General features: G+C 33.6%; 3 protein-coding genes across 8 annotated transcripts; all 3 read left to right on the forward strand.

Annotated features, from left to right (window-relative positions):
- Positions 1 to 535: 535 nt before the first annotated feature.
- LOC120333829 (uncharacterized) lies at positions 536 to 4,299 on the forward strand. Of its 2 annotated transcripts, none has more exons than XM_039401212.2 (5): positions 536 to 740; positions 1,296 to 1,523; positions 1,906 to 2,124; positions 2,517 to 2,646; positions 3,109 to 4,299. In XM_039401212.2, the coding sequence occupies exons 1-5, from the start codon at positions 695 to 697 to the stop codon at positions 3,401 to 3,403; spliced, it is 918 nt and encodes a 305-aa protein (XP_039257146.2). In that variant the 5' UTR covers positions 536 to 694; the 3' UTR covers positions 3,404 to 4,299. The 2 variants fall into 2 exon arrangements, with proteins under 2 accessions (XP_039257146.2, XP_039257147.2); XM_039401213.2 differs by having other exon boundaries at positions 2,517 to 2,643.
- Positions 4,300 to 5,156: 857 nt separating this feature from the next.
- LOC120334540 (uncharacterized) lies at positions 5,157 to 8,513 on the forward strand. Its single transcript, XM_039402048.2, has 5 exons — positions 5,157 to 5,249; positions 5,439 to 5,675; positions 6,117 to 6,335; positions 6,599 to 6,734; positions 7,794 to 8,513. The coding sequence occupies exons 1-5, from the start codon at positions 5,189 to 5,191 to the stop codon at positions 8,122 to 8,124; spliced, it is 984 nt and encodes a 327-aa protein (XP_039257982.2). The 5' UTR covers positions 5,157 to 5,188; the 3' UTR covers positions 8,125 to 8,513.
- A 1,063-nt stretch (positions 8,514 to 9,576) lies between these two features.
- LOC120334538 (uncharacterized) lies at positions 9,577 to 12,831 on the forward strand. Of its 5 annotated transcripts, none has more exons than XM_078120604.1 (6): positions 9,577 to 9,833; positions 10,064 to 10,169; positions 10,419 to 10,652; positions 10,964 to 11,218; positions 11,431 to 11,605; positions 12,009 to 12,831. In XM_078120604.1, exons 1-6 carry the CDS (start codon positions 9,747 to 9,749, stop codon positions 12,277 to 12,279), a joined length of 1,128 nt encoding a protein of 375 aa, XP_077976730.1. In that variant the 5' UTR covers positions 9,577 to 9,746; the 3' UTR covers positions 12,280 to 12,831. The 5 variants fall into 5 exon arrangements, with proteins under 5 accessions (XP_077976730.1, XP_077976733.1, XP_077976731.1 ...); XM_078120607.1 differs by having other exon boundaries at positions 11,981 to 12,151; XM_078120605.1 differs by having other exon boundaries at positions 9,578 to 9,833; positions 10,437 to 10,652; positions 11,997 to 12,827.
- The last annotated feature ends 1,206 nt before the right edge of the window (positions 12,832 to 14,037 follow it).

Genomic DNA, 14,037 nt, shown 5'->3' on the forward strand with positions numbered 1-14,037 from the left:
CGAAATTTAACAACTTTTTTTAGGTAATTATATTCATTTAGGAAAATCTTGAAAGCAAATATGAAAATAAAATGTTAACACAAGGTAATATCTATCGCCAGTTGTTGGAACGTTGGACCAAACTGCGTTAACATGATAGGGTTCAATGCCCTTATCCAACATCACATATGGGGCAATGAGTTGGATGAAACCTATTCAAAATGTGAAGATTTTGCCACATTTATATTATAATCTTGACAGATAATAAGCACGAGCAAATGATGCTTATTCAGTACCGGCCTAATTTATACAGTGTATGTCATAGAACAGATCGATCGCAAGGCAGCCTTGGCTGCAACAGAGAAAATGTGTTTCTATCAATACATTATGAAGCTTCATCGTGATAAAATGAAGACAAAATACATTCTAGGTGCCGCAGATCGATTGCTTCTACTTTAAGTCATAACAAATGCGCTTTAAGATGATGCATCAACACTTCAAACAGATTTAGAAAAGACATCAGGTCGACAATATAGTCTCTTTTTTTTCTTTCAGATTTTCGCATTTTCTCAACGGAATTGTTCTAGGACTAATGATTATTTAGCATAAGCTAGACGTAATAGTGTGGTATACAAGGACGGAAAGATTTGTATAATACTCTAAATTAAAACGGATAACTGAAAATTTACCAATGGTTTGAGATAATTCAAAAGCTATGGATCTAAGGATTGTGTTGATTTTTCTTGCAATTTTTGATCAAGGTAAATATAATTTTCTGTTATATTATCGAGAAACTTTTTCTATTCCCAGTGGTAGAAATGTTGGCTTAACAGTTGTTGCCAAGTTTGAGGTCTCAGCTCCAAGGCCAGGTAAGATTGCTGATTGTCAAACCGAAGTGAGCCAATCAGTATCGTCATGAATGGAAAAATTCAGGCTCCAATGTGAGCAAATGTTTGTGCGCATGATTGCACTTTTGTAATAGCCTCACGGGAAAGGTTATTTTAGTGTTTTTGCCATACAAATACAGTTTCCATAGCACTTCTGCATAACGTTCATAAGATGCATCATATTGAGATATTTGCATGGTGTTTAGAGTTCTTTTTTATTATCCATTTATATCATATCATTACCTTTCAAAGCAAAATCATGACCCCACATTCAGACGCCTAAAGACACCCCGTCACAATTAAGATTACAAGCAAAAATCGAATATTATTTTGTCCTAACCTAACTGTCATTGATGTTACATCCAAAAAACGTGGAATCTCCAAAATCAATTTCCTGATGTCAATTTACAATTTAATTTAATTTTTCAGTCCGGTCTTCTCATGGCTTCTGTTCATATAGCACTTTCATTGAAAACAATGGATTCTCTGAAACCGGTTCCTTTGGAGTATGGGACCCAGAAGGTTATAGAAGAAATGAAACCTGCACACTGGAAATTAGAAGACCTAATATGATGTATATGTCTTTAATGATAGACTACGAGAAATTTGATTTACAGGAATATTCTACGTGCGCAGATTCTATACAATTGCCAACAGGTAAATAACATTTGAACGATAATTCTATAAATTATATTAGGTAACCAATTACTGGTGGAAATGGATGCGTCATCAGGGCAGACTACGTCAATGTCTTATGCATATGCATTAGCACAACGTCTAATTAGTTAATCGACTTCATGCAAAAGTCTATTATGCTAATTTTTCAGATTAATTTTGCCGAGCATAAATCAAGTTAGAATATTCAGACCCTCAATTTGAATAAATTATGCACATTGAAATAGAATGACATTTTGCTATCATTTCAATCTTTGAGATCACTTTATATTTGTTTCGTTTATTCATATTGATATACATATATTCATATTCATTTATTTTCTGTAATTTTGATAAATATTTAACTAAGAAATTTATACCACAGGTACGAGAATGTGCAAGGAGCCACAGAACTGTCAAATATTCACATCTTCTAATCACGAAGTATCATGTTTTGGAAAATTAAACGAACACTGTGATGTATTTTCGGTCAGTGCTGATACGTGGCCGATGAAATTTGTTTTTCATTCCGCCGCCAATTCAACTATTCATCGAATGCACAGGGGATTTGAAATAAGTTATCAACTTTTACAAAGTTGTAATGGTAAGCACTTTTACATATTAGACATTTACATAACATTTCATATATACGTCAGTGTGGCCGAAATCCAGGCCATTCATTCAGTCATTGCAGCTACTGTATGCCCAAAAATCGTTGCCTCATTGTCGGCCCCGCATTTTGATTGGAAAAACGTTGCCCTTACTTATACCATGTACGAATTTGGATTTCGTAGTTTGTTCGATCTCAATCAATCTATTCGACTGATTTAAAATGTTTACGTTCAATTCAATGTACAGTAGTGAAAATTAGCACATAGCAGGTATCTAATGATAAGAAAAATGTCCCATCCAATAATGAATAAAGTACATTTGTGTCCAATTTATCATATATTGAATGTACTGTTCACATACCAATATTAACGTTTTCACATACAGGTACAGGAATTGATGAAGAGAAATGGATTCACTACGGACATAAAACAAATAAAGTACCAATAAGTGTACCAGTTGCTGTACTCATTGCGTTAGCAATACTAATTTCAGCGCTGATGTCTTTTCGATGGTGGTATTCATATCATTTTTATTTGTTTCATTGTTATTATGTTGAAGCGCAAGCTTGCCTCATTGACCAAGCAGATTTTGCTGGAGGAAAAGATCAAAACAGGAGCACAAAGCCAACTTGATTATAAAAAAAAACTTTTCCACCTTTGTAATGTATTAATTTGAGTAGGCTATTTCCACTCTCTATACATAAACTTGAATGACAATTATTATCCACACTAGTAAGGGTAAAATATTGCAGTATATTATTACTGAATTAGCTTGATTTAAGCTCAGCCTCCATATAAATTTGAAATATTATTTAATTAGCATACAAACTGTTGCACGTGAATAGTTGACGCATGACTTATGATAATTAAAACAAGCCAAATATAATACTTCACAAAATTTCATGTGAAATATATTCAAGTGATCTAAAAAACAATCTCGGTTAAAGTATATAGTTCTATTTAATCGTGCATTTCAGGGAAAGGCGATATCGAACATCAGACGTTAGGGAAGAAACGCGACCTCTAACGGCGACTTCTAATAATGTACACTCGTCCTATGGTGGCGGTATAATGTCCGATGATTCTGAAAACGAAGCTGAAACCGTTTATACAGTTGCTGATGAATCCTCCAGAAATTACAACGAATCACCAAAATTGCCAAAGCGAGAATTAAGAAGGCAAGATAATGTGAATGACGAAGAAAATCTTACTATCGATCGATCAGGAATGGCTTCAAAAAGAAATACTATATATGCACATCTGATTCATTGAGACTTTTAGAAGTGCTAGACGTGACAGAATCGGAATAAAAGATATTGGTAAATCCCTGGTACAATGCAAATTGAAAGCTACATGGTGAATATTCCATATATTGGAACGAATCTTATATTTTGACCAACTAATTCAAACATTTAGTATTTTATAAGTATAAGTGTTGTTGTATGAGTGTCGTTTTGCTTTCACATGTGGTTTTCATATATTAATTCAATGATTTCAATGGCACGTGGTCCAACCACCTTGCTGCTTACTAACTGTGATGCTTAAGGACCAAGCAACAAACGGGAAAGTTTATAGGGCTAAATAGGTATGGATAAAATACCATTTTAGACCCCAAAAATAAAACGAGGTAAATAACGTATTATCTAAAATATTTTATTTTATGAATCCAGATAAACAAATTGCATGATATTTTGACACTAACATTGAATCAGTGTCACTCAGCTTTACAAACGCTGAAAATCAAGATTAAAAACCTTTTATAGTATATCAATGTAATATTCCCTGAATTGCCCTTGGTCAAAGCTCAAACACGTACTTTTATAACCCTTATTTTCCCTCCAATTGACTCCCTTCACCTAGTTGAATAATAAACAAGATCTATTTTTAGTTATCAACTCCAGATATATTAATAATTAAAGTGAAGCGATATTCCAATTTGGATGGAAAATTTTATAGATTTTTATGGCACCATTGCAGTCATTTTCTGGATAAGATTTTTTCAAATATTTCAAAATTATCAAGTCGAATTGAACAGGTACATTGTGACTTGGATGTAAATAGCAGTAAGTGTGATTAGTTTTTGGCAACTTCTCTACCTGTTTTGTGTGTATTACGTTTTCCTATTTGTATCGTGATCATATTGTGAATATTGTAAATAAAAGAAGTTAAATTCACTGACGTGTATTCTTGACTCATTGAGATTATTTTATAGTGAGAGGTGTTGTCATAGTTGACACATGTGAAGTGAAATAGAGTTTGGTAAAAGATTAAGTCAATTGCAAATGATGGAACAAATTGAAACATGAAAAGTTGGAACATCAAAAGATGCAATATTGAGTATTTTTTAACAGGATTTCTTTGCAGTCGTAGTCAAAAGATTAAACAAGTGGAAAGATAAAGAGAGGGAAGGTGCGATTAAGGACAAAATATAAAAACTTCCCCTTTCATGTTGTAGGATTTGGAAATTCTGACATAATAGCTACCAGAGCATTTTGACATTGTATTTAGAAGTGTACTTGCCTAAAAATCTCTCTCTCTCTCTCTCCCACTGATTAATTCCTCGGCAGACTATGGCGAAACCAAGATAAGGATAGGATTAGCATATTTGTCTCATGATTCCGATAACACGAAATAATCATATACATAGCAGACCGAACAACGTTCGATCCAGATCGAGAATAGCTTGTTATTTCATTGATTCAGTTGCATGAGCGTGGAAACGGAGGTAACCGACGAGTAATTAGGTGAAACTCCCTATAAAGGTAACGTCTGATAACAGTCTTGCACACAATCCTTCAAACATTAAACTTATGATTATTGTAATCTTAAAATTTTGCAATGTTTACTCGCCATTGTTTGAGGTGGAGAGGTAGGTGAAGCATTCCGTCATTCGCTTGTTGAAAGACACGAACCACACGTTTCATTCAAGGAAAAGTAGCAGATATGGCCTTCATCAATACAAAGTATAAGTCTTACAAAAATCTCAATACTGTTTTTTTTTGACACTCAGAAATATTCTAATAAAATACACAATATAAGAGTAGCACAAAGTTCGATATGTCAACATGGGATACAGGAGGATTCAAAATACAAGTATTGGCAATATTCTTCATCTATGGTAAGGCAGTGTAAGTTTTTATTTTTACTGGTTTTGCTGGTATTGTCACTCAATAACATTTAGTTTTGTATCGTAAAAGCAAGTTTAATAATGCCCTAGTACAAATCACAAAATTCTAAACCTAAAAGCTAATTTTCAATTTATTAAACATTTTATCGAAATAATCATACCAATACATATAATTTACAGCTATCGACATAGTACATGCAACCTCGTGCGAAGGAATGACATCACCAAAATACTTGACTACGTCACGAGGCAACATTACATCACCGAGATACCCTTTCGAGATTCCAAGTAGTCAAAGATGCGAATGGGTTTTTCAAAACTTCGGCACAGATGATATTCTCTTAATAAAGATACATGAAATGTCTTTAGGCGATCTATTATCAGTACTGTTTCTAAATTTTGTTACAATGCCAAATGGTGAGTGAAACAATAATCCATTTTTTCTGAGGGACACTTAATACAAAGTTGACCAATTTTTAATGCATGATTTCAGGTTGACTTCTATAATAAGGGGGGAAATTTGTCCTAAAATATAAATACCAAGATGAAATTAATCAAATATACAAGCAAGGCTAGTATCGTCATCCCAAACATTCAGCTCTTGTTAAACACTTGGTCGACTATATTGTTAGTCGCTGGGCCCAAGTGGTGGAGCAATTCTTTAATATCACATCAGCAAAATTGCAAATATTTGAAATAAATATAAATGAAAACATATTTTTCATTCTGGATTCATATATTCAACCGACTTTATATCAATATGACTAGTTCTATTTCGTGGTTATGTTCACACTGTCACCTTACTTTGTAACGCGATGTGTCTTTTGAAGGTTACACTTTTCTTCGGTTTGCTCGCAGGATTCGAGATAAAGGGAGAGAGGAAAAATGAATGTATAGCCTACGGAGAAAACCAAACGATATCAAGATGCTCAGAAAACGTCAAAAACGCTTTGAAATTTTGTTCATATCATAAAATAGACAAAACTAAACTTCCTCCAAAACTACGATTCAGATCATCAAGTGTTCAACTGTCAAAGAATCGTTTTTCACTCTCGTACGAAATATTGCAATGCAGAGGTAAGAACTATTGAGACTCTAGCTTTAGCCTATTCGCCTTTAATAAGAATTGGGCACAAAGCCTAAACACAACACTTGGAGATGGTAGATGCGATAAAATAGGAAACAATTTGCTTTGAAAAAACTAAGCATCTACTTTCCTACGAGGTGGTAAACAGTGCTGACGTTGAACCCTAGCCTACGACGATAACACGGGGTTCCAACTTGGGGTCAGTATGATTGCCATAAAATGAAAAACCGTAAATTCCCCATAAAATTTTCAGACCATTTAATTGATGCTGTGACGACTGGTTCTCCACCATTCGACTCCAAACCATACATCATAATTCCATCTGCATTAGCAATATTGATATTTATAATTGCTGGAACTATGATCGGAATGTTTATTGTAATAAACAGGTTAGTACACTTGATTTATATACACATATTCAAATACACATACCAACATTCATATTACGCAAGATAAAGCTGAACAGTATAGTAAAGTTGATAGTTGTTAGTAGAAGTATGAAACAAAGTAAACATCTTATCACTGAACATTCAATTTTAGTTTTCTCCTACTGGTACACATGCTTGAATTTTTGCTGCGTTGTTTATTTCACATACCTTTCAAAACAATTTCGAGTATATTTGAAATCGTGGAGATTCACATAAAACTTGTCACAAGTTGTTGGTTGGTTACTATTTCTATATGCGACCAGGTTACATAACGTTGAATATTTCACATGTCTTGTGAAACATTTTCGAATGGATTTGAAATCGTAGAGATTCACACAAAATTGCCACATATGGTTGGTTGGTTAATAGTGCCTACATGTGACCAGATTACACAAAGTTCAATATTTTACATGTCTGGTAAAACATTTTCGAATGAATTTGAAAACTTGGAGATTCACATAAAATTTTTCACATATGGTTGATTAGTTATTGGTGCCTATATATGACCAGGTTACATAAAGTTGAATATTTCACATGTCTGGTAAAACATTTTTGAATGAATTCGAAAACTTGGAGATTCACATAAAATTTGTCACATATGGTTGGTTGGTTACTGGTGCCTGTATATGACCATGTTACATAAAGTTGAATATTTCACATGTCTGGTGAAACATTTTTTGAATGGATTTGAAAACTTGGAGATTCACATAAAATGTGTCACATATGATTGGTTGGATACTGGTGCCTGTATATGACCAGGTTACATAAAGTTGAATATTTTACATGTCTTGTAAAATATTTTATGAGTAAAGTTTGAAATCGTGGGAATTCTCATAAAATTTGTCACATATGATTGGTTGTTTATTGGTGCCCGTATGTGTCCAGGCCACATAGAGGTGAATATTTGGTCACAATAAATTTAAACCAAGCTAGAATTTGTAAGCTAAACGTAACCGTTTTGAACACACACACACATACAGGCTGGCATTCCAACGAAAATATAATGCCTTCAATTTCCAGGTCTAATCATCCGAGCCGTGATCGTATTCAGAGTGTCGACAATGTATATGAGTCTCCATTATCTGAACCTATGGAACGCGCCAACACATACGATAGTATACGAGTTCCTACTGATTTAAACAGAGAAGACATGGCAAGTTATCTATCTCATCGACAATTAGTTCAATATCCACAACAACCGGAAGAAAAAAAGGAAAGAAAGAAAAAAACGGATACGCGACCTATGGCCCCAATACCGGAAGTAGATGGGTACATAGATATTCAACCACTAACCGGTAACTCTCCACAGTCAAATAATGATTATGCCACTATGAGACGAAGCGATCAATAAAAATAAAATTCCTACTTTGAATAAAATATTACTCAAGAGGTCAAAGGGTAATTAATATCATTTACATTCGGAACCACTTATTTTTACATTGCGCATCATTAGCTTGCTTTTTGCGAATAGATATATTTTCAGAGATTAATTTGGTTGGCAGATTGGAACGAAAACAAAATATAAGAAAGCTTCGTGTTATTTATGCTGTACTTTAAATCAGAAAATGACAAGGACATTTATTCATAATAATAGTTTTAAATAAACTATGTTTATTTATCGAATATTATACGATACTTCTATTCATTCAAATTTTCTTGAAAACGTTTATGTTTATGACTGTTTCGAATACAGTTTTTCGTTTGAGCAAACAAATTTATTTTGAGTCATTATTTCTGCAAATTAACTCCAGCTTATGTTAAATATTCACTTATTTCTTATATATATCTGGAAAAAAATATGTATATTTCAAGTCTGTATGAAATTTTTTTCGCGTTCTCAAAGACCCACAAGTAAAAGTTGGTCTTAGACGGAAAACAGAGGTTAGTGTCTTTTACTTCAAACAATGTTTATAAGGATTTTACACGTTCACTCAGACGAGGCCTTGATAGCCAGATATTTGATCTTTGCGCTGTTCAGTGTGTTTAGCATTGCCTCCCAGTGTAACATAGCTTATACTAGCGAAGATATACGCAAATATCACGGAGTTGAGGATATTATACAGTTCGAAACCTAAATGTACTTATAATCATCATTTGGTAGTTGGATACAATAATGATGAAAGGAATAACAAAATGCAAACGGCAATATCTAAAAATGATAACGTTATACACGAAAATAGCCTAAATGGATATGGAGACGGAGCTAGTTAGGCAAGTGAGTTAAATTACACAAAGAAAGGGGTATTAAACCATATTCTAACGCATTCATTTTTCTTGAATACATATCAATTTTCCTTCTGGATGCCCGTCAGGTCAATTGTCAGAATGACTACATCATTATTCACGAAAAGCGCAAACATATTTCCATGTAAAATTTAACTTCAAGAAGTATATGCGTCATTTCCGTTTTTTGCGCGTCATCCCAAGGGGAAACGAACGACAGTGTTTGGTATAATGGATAGAGTACTCCAAATATATCCAATTTGACATCAGTATGTGACTGAACGCGCAATAAAACGAATATTGCTTAAAAAGATACTGCGAAAATGACGTATTGATATCTATAAATATAATCTATTTTTAATCGATCGGTAAATATTGATAAAAATATATATCAAAGTTGATCAAATACCTATCGAAAGTGTACTTTCGAAGAAAGGTAACGAATCATTTTGTGAACTTAGCAAATGTCGTCAGTGTTTTGCATGCAAAATTACGTCATAAAATGGCATTAAATGAATTCACAGCTCAGGAACACCTGAATAGAAACATGCGTTTCCTACCGGCATGATTTATCAGTTATAACTTATATGTTAAATGGTCAGAGTAACATGATGTGTTTAACATAGAAAGCAACGGCAAGGAACGTAATCAAAGAAGACATATTTGTTACAGACACTTTTGTAAATGTACGAAAATGTTGTTCGGCACTACTGATATGAGTTTTAGGTGGACATTGTATTGAATGCAGAAATGACTGTGAACCGGAATGCAGGACATCGGAAGTTCCTGTGGTGTTACTTTCGATCCAAAGCTATATTCACCGAAGCATCGTTTTTGGTAGTTCGTCGGGTGTTTTAAATTTGTTAGAATGCACTCTTTTCTTCAAATCTTAAATGCAGTGCACGTCTTGTGCAGTTCTCGAGATAAAGGTCCGAAAACGGTCATCCGTGTAGAGATTGTGTGTGTGTGTGTGGCGGGGTGTCTGGGGGCAGGGGTTTTATACACTTTCTATTCGTTTAGCAAAGGGTTTTATTCCATATATACTATATCTCAATCGTTTTTTACAGTTCAGAACTATAAAAATCATAATGTCAGCACAGTTGTTGCAGCGCTGTACAGCCCTGGATGTTTTGCTTGTAGCATTCTTGATGACAAATTTTGCCACGTACGGATGTAAGTACCGTTTCAAATGAAATTGCAAAACGTAACAAAAAAATTTAAATATCCTAACTGTATATGAGCCATACAAACGCTAACGAATTTTGATGATTTTAAAACACTGACTGCAGAATGAACTTCACAATCCCAAGTATACGCTAAACCTTAACTGCTATTGGTTTTGCACGGCTCTAAATCTTTTGGATTCTTTGTGGTCTGTTTTAGTTTTTGGACATTTATCATCCACATATTATTTTAAAACAGATTGCACTTCTCTCACAGCGAGTCCAAATTCTAATTGTGAACCTGCTAAGGAACGAAATCTGAGGGGATTCACATCTTGGGAAGTTAAATATGACAGACAAAAAGATCCGTATCCATTACAATGCAAATGGGATATGCATCCACCTTCTAAAGAACATCTGATATTTATACACATTTTCAATCTTAAATTAACAACCGACGAAAACCAGTGCTCAGCGAATCTGCTCATAAATGGTGAGAATAGTCTTTTCTAGTATCAATAGCTGAAAATGCAAACGGTCAGCCAATAATGTGCCGTTTTTCTTGACATAGTCCACGCCATACCCAATTTTGTACGTCTTTGGTGGGGTGTGGTACCTGACTTGTGATACTAAAATGACTTAGTACGTTTTATATGAAATTGAATAAATTTGTCTATGAGCCTATGCTGTGTTTGATGCAATTAAAAAGTCACATTTATTGAATATATGCATATCTCGTTAGACAATTAAAAATATACATATATTTATTTTGTGAATATAACAATGGAAATTTGATATTTACAGGAATGAATATGTGTCAACCGCGAAAGAAAAATTGTTTAATCTTTCGCCTCAGTGACAACCAGAAATGCCAATCATTATCAGATTCAAAGGAATACAAACACTGTTCCGTTAAGGCTTGGAAGGAACCTACCTATTCTATACTATTTACGGCTAACTTATGGGCTGTAGCTGAAATAAAACAGCAGAACGTACATTTTATATACAGTTATTTGGATTGTTCAGAAAACTACGGTGGAATTTCTGGAAAAAGTATAGGTAAAGCGAAAGTTACTTCGAAAACTAGAATTAGATTTATTATTGCGTTATATAATGCTTAAATTATATACTTTATTACGTTTTTGCAAAAAACTCAAAATATATATATATGTATAAATTCTTCAAGGCCTTTTTTTGGGGATTGGATATTTGAGCATTTGATAAAATTGTTTTTCATTTTCAAAAACTTCACGTTTTGTTTTTGAATCTAGAAACCGGTTTTCCAATACCGGGCAAAAACAAGACTCTTCCCACCACTTCAACAACGACAGAAATCTCATCACGAACGAATACCTCAAGGAATCGAATACTTTATTCAACAACCATTCCATTATCTGCAGCATTATTAATTTTAGTAATTGTTCTGCTGGGGATAATGATAAAAAGGTAATTGACTTTGAATAACAAAAATATTGTTATGATTCGTTTATGAAACATTCATACTAAGGGATAGATAATTATCGTTCGCCTTCTGAGTTAGGATATTAGTAATATATATACTTACGCCAAACACATGGTCTTTCTTGTTCACATATTCATTGAAATGCCAGATATCAGAATACTTTTTTATTCTAATTTGAATGCTCTTCTTATTACTGGCCGGCTGTACTGTTCACCAGTCCTACGTAGTAACTTTTGTCATTTTAGTATAAGTCAAAATTTACAAAGACTATACGTCGTGATATATCAAAATAATGCCACCTCATTTACAAATAATTCAATTTTCATATTATCAACACAAAAAAGAAACTTAAAATTTAGACTTATCGTATTACAGAAAAATCCATAGGTCAAAGGTCGACCCGGATGCGGAAGAAAATAGCGATCAAGACAACCAGGGCGAAGATACATATACAATAGCAGATGAAGCGCCTGCGATTTATGAAACTATAGGAACCAGCAATTATGAAGTTATTAAAAGTTTTAAATTTCGGAATAAATTTGAGGATAAAATCGAAAATTCTGAACGAGAAATAGTTGATAATATTATTTATGATGCAAGCCAATCGCCAACCAGATTATCGGCTGTAAACGTAGCATATGATATTTCCGTTGATTGAGATTGTTATATTGAATGCTTTATAATTTCATTCTATTTTACTTACAATAAAAATATTAATACTATAATTGTAAAATATCATAATAGTTCATATAGTTATTCTTATAGGACTTCTAAATCCTATTGCACTTAGGGTTAGAAAATTAAAATACCGTTTGGTGGGAGAGCGCATGTTGTAGGAAACAGCTCTTCAAAATATACTCAAGTTCATGAGTTGAAATAGCCCAGGAATGTGTTTTCGGGGTCGAAAATTTGAAATCTTTTATAAAACCGGAGTCAGATCCGGGTTTTTGGATTGATTGGAGTCAAATGGAGATTTTCTCCGACTATGGGCGCAACAGTATATAGTTGCAATAGATTTCACAAAAAGTTGTAATATACCGGAAGTGTGTCACCGTTGCCCATATGATAGTATTGGAGAGTTAGGTATCTTGGCTTTCATATTCATGAAATATATTTGTTTCATATATATTCTTCCTATTAGTAACGTGGGCAAACTATTTATGATAAGGAATATTGAAAATCTGACATGCTTTGAGCTACATATCGGTGTTTATGTAAAGTAGCAGGGGATATATGCTTTCGCCGATATGACTTCCATGGGACAATAATTACTACATGCTTTGTATTGTGTGTTACAATGCACGCGTAGTCTTCTTCTAATCTATTATCTCTTTATTATCGTTGTTTCCCTAGGTCGTAGAACGCATATAGGTGCTCTATATTGCAATTTAGGAAAAAGCTACAAGAGTATTTATTTCGTCGTAAATTAGATGTCAAGTACAGCAATGTATATTACCGGTACACATATGCTATTGCTCAATTACTTTTATTAGATGACATGGTAACAGGCTTAGAAAGTCGCCTAAAAGAGGATTAGCAGATTAGGGAATTAGTGTAAGCGCACACATCTAAGACTCGCTACTACTTATCTAATTATGTTTTTGTTAATTTTTACGTTTTTGAAATACTATTTATTTTTTGATACAATTTTGAGAAGAAAATAACTGAACTGATTATGCATTTCACCCTTCTTATTAGGCTAATTATTATTTGATTACACGTATCTTCCAATGGGGTATGCGCTGAAGTTAAACCCTCACTTTAAATAGCATTCACTAATCTGTTAGAAATTACAAATATCAATGCACCATATGATAAAGTATTTTCAAATCATCGCTCCATAGCTCCGGAATGAGTTTTTCATGGTTCCATTACCAAGTTTTCATAGCTTGGTTAGTGTTCGGTTCGTGCATGAACAGCATATTTATAACATCATTTATTAAAATCATTCCGTCTTCATTAAATACCACTTAAATCTAATCAATTTTTATATTTATTTCATTAGTCATGACATCATGGAAAGAAAAAATTCTCGGACCATATAATAATCTTTATTTATTGTTTATACATTTCTAATGTGATTAAATCTAGATTAGCAATAACCTTGTACCGTGGCCGTTCAATATGACTCTAAAATTATCGTCACATAAGTCTAAGGATGCCAAGTATGAGTACTTACAAGTATTCGATTCTTATCCGATTCCTAAATTTTCGATTCCGATTCTCGATTCCGAATCTCGATTCCTCGACATATTACCGAAAAAATATACCCAGCACCCAAGCAATACCATATGAAATCAAGCAAGACAGCGATGTTCGAATTCTGGACGGACAAGAAGGCCGAAACTATGTAGTATGGGTATCCAATCTGCCACAGGAGACAAAACCGCACAAAAAAAAACGAATCCCTCAGAAC

Source organism: Styela clava, chromosome 15 (genome assembly GCF_964204865.1).
Source record: "Styela clava chromosome 15, kaStyClav1.hap1.2, whole genome shotgun sequence".
NCBI classification, from domain to species: Eukaryota; Metazoa; Chordata; class Ascidiacea; order Stolidobranchia; family Styelidae; genus Styela; species Styela clava.

Coding starts and splice junctions, on each gene's coding strand:
- LOC120334538 (XM_078120603.1), top strand. CDS start 9,747: ATGACTGTGAACCGGAATGCAGGACATCGGAAGTTCCTGTGGTGTTAC. Junction 10,170..10,418: donor AAATTTTGCCACGTACGGAT/GTAAGTACCGTT, acceptor ATTTTAAAACAG/ATTGCACTTCTCTCACAGCG. Junction 11,606..11,996: donor CTGGGGATAATGATAAAAAG/GTAATTGACTTT, acceptor ATCGTATTACAG/AAAAATCCATAGGTCAAAGG.
- LOC120333829 (XM_039401212.2), top strand. CDS start 695: ATGGATCTAAGGATTGTGTTGATTTTTCTTGCAATTTTTGATCAAG. Junction 2,125..2,516: donor ACTTTTACAAAGTTGTAATG/GTAAGCACTTTT, acceptor TTTCACATACAG/GTACAGGAATTGATGAAGAG. Junction 2,647..3,108: donor CTGATGTCTTTTCGATGGTG/GTATTCATATCA, acceptor CGTGCATTTCAG/GGAAAGGCGATATCGAACAT.
- LOC120334540 (XM_039402048.2), top strand. CDS start 5,189: ATGTCAACATGGGATACAGGAGGATTCAAAATACAAGTATTGGCAATA. Junction 5,250..5,438: donor GGCAATATTCTTCATCTATG/GTAAGGCAGTGT, acceptor TATAATTTACAG/CTATCGACATAGTACATGCA. Junction 6,735..7,793: donor ATGTTTATTGTAATAAACAG/GTTAGTACACTT, acceptor TTCAATTTCCAG/GTCTAATCATCCGAGCCGTG.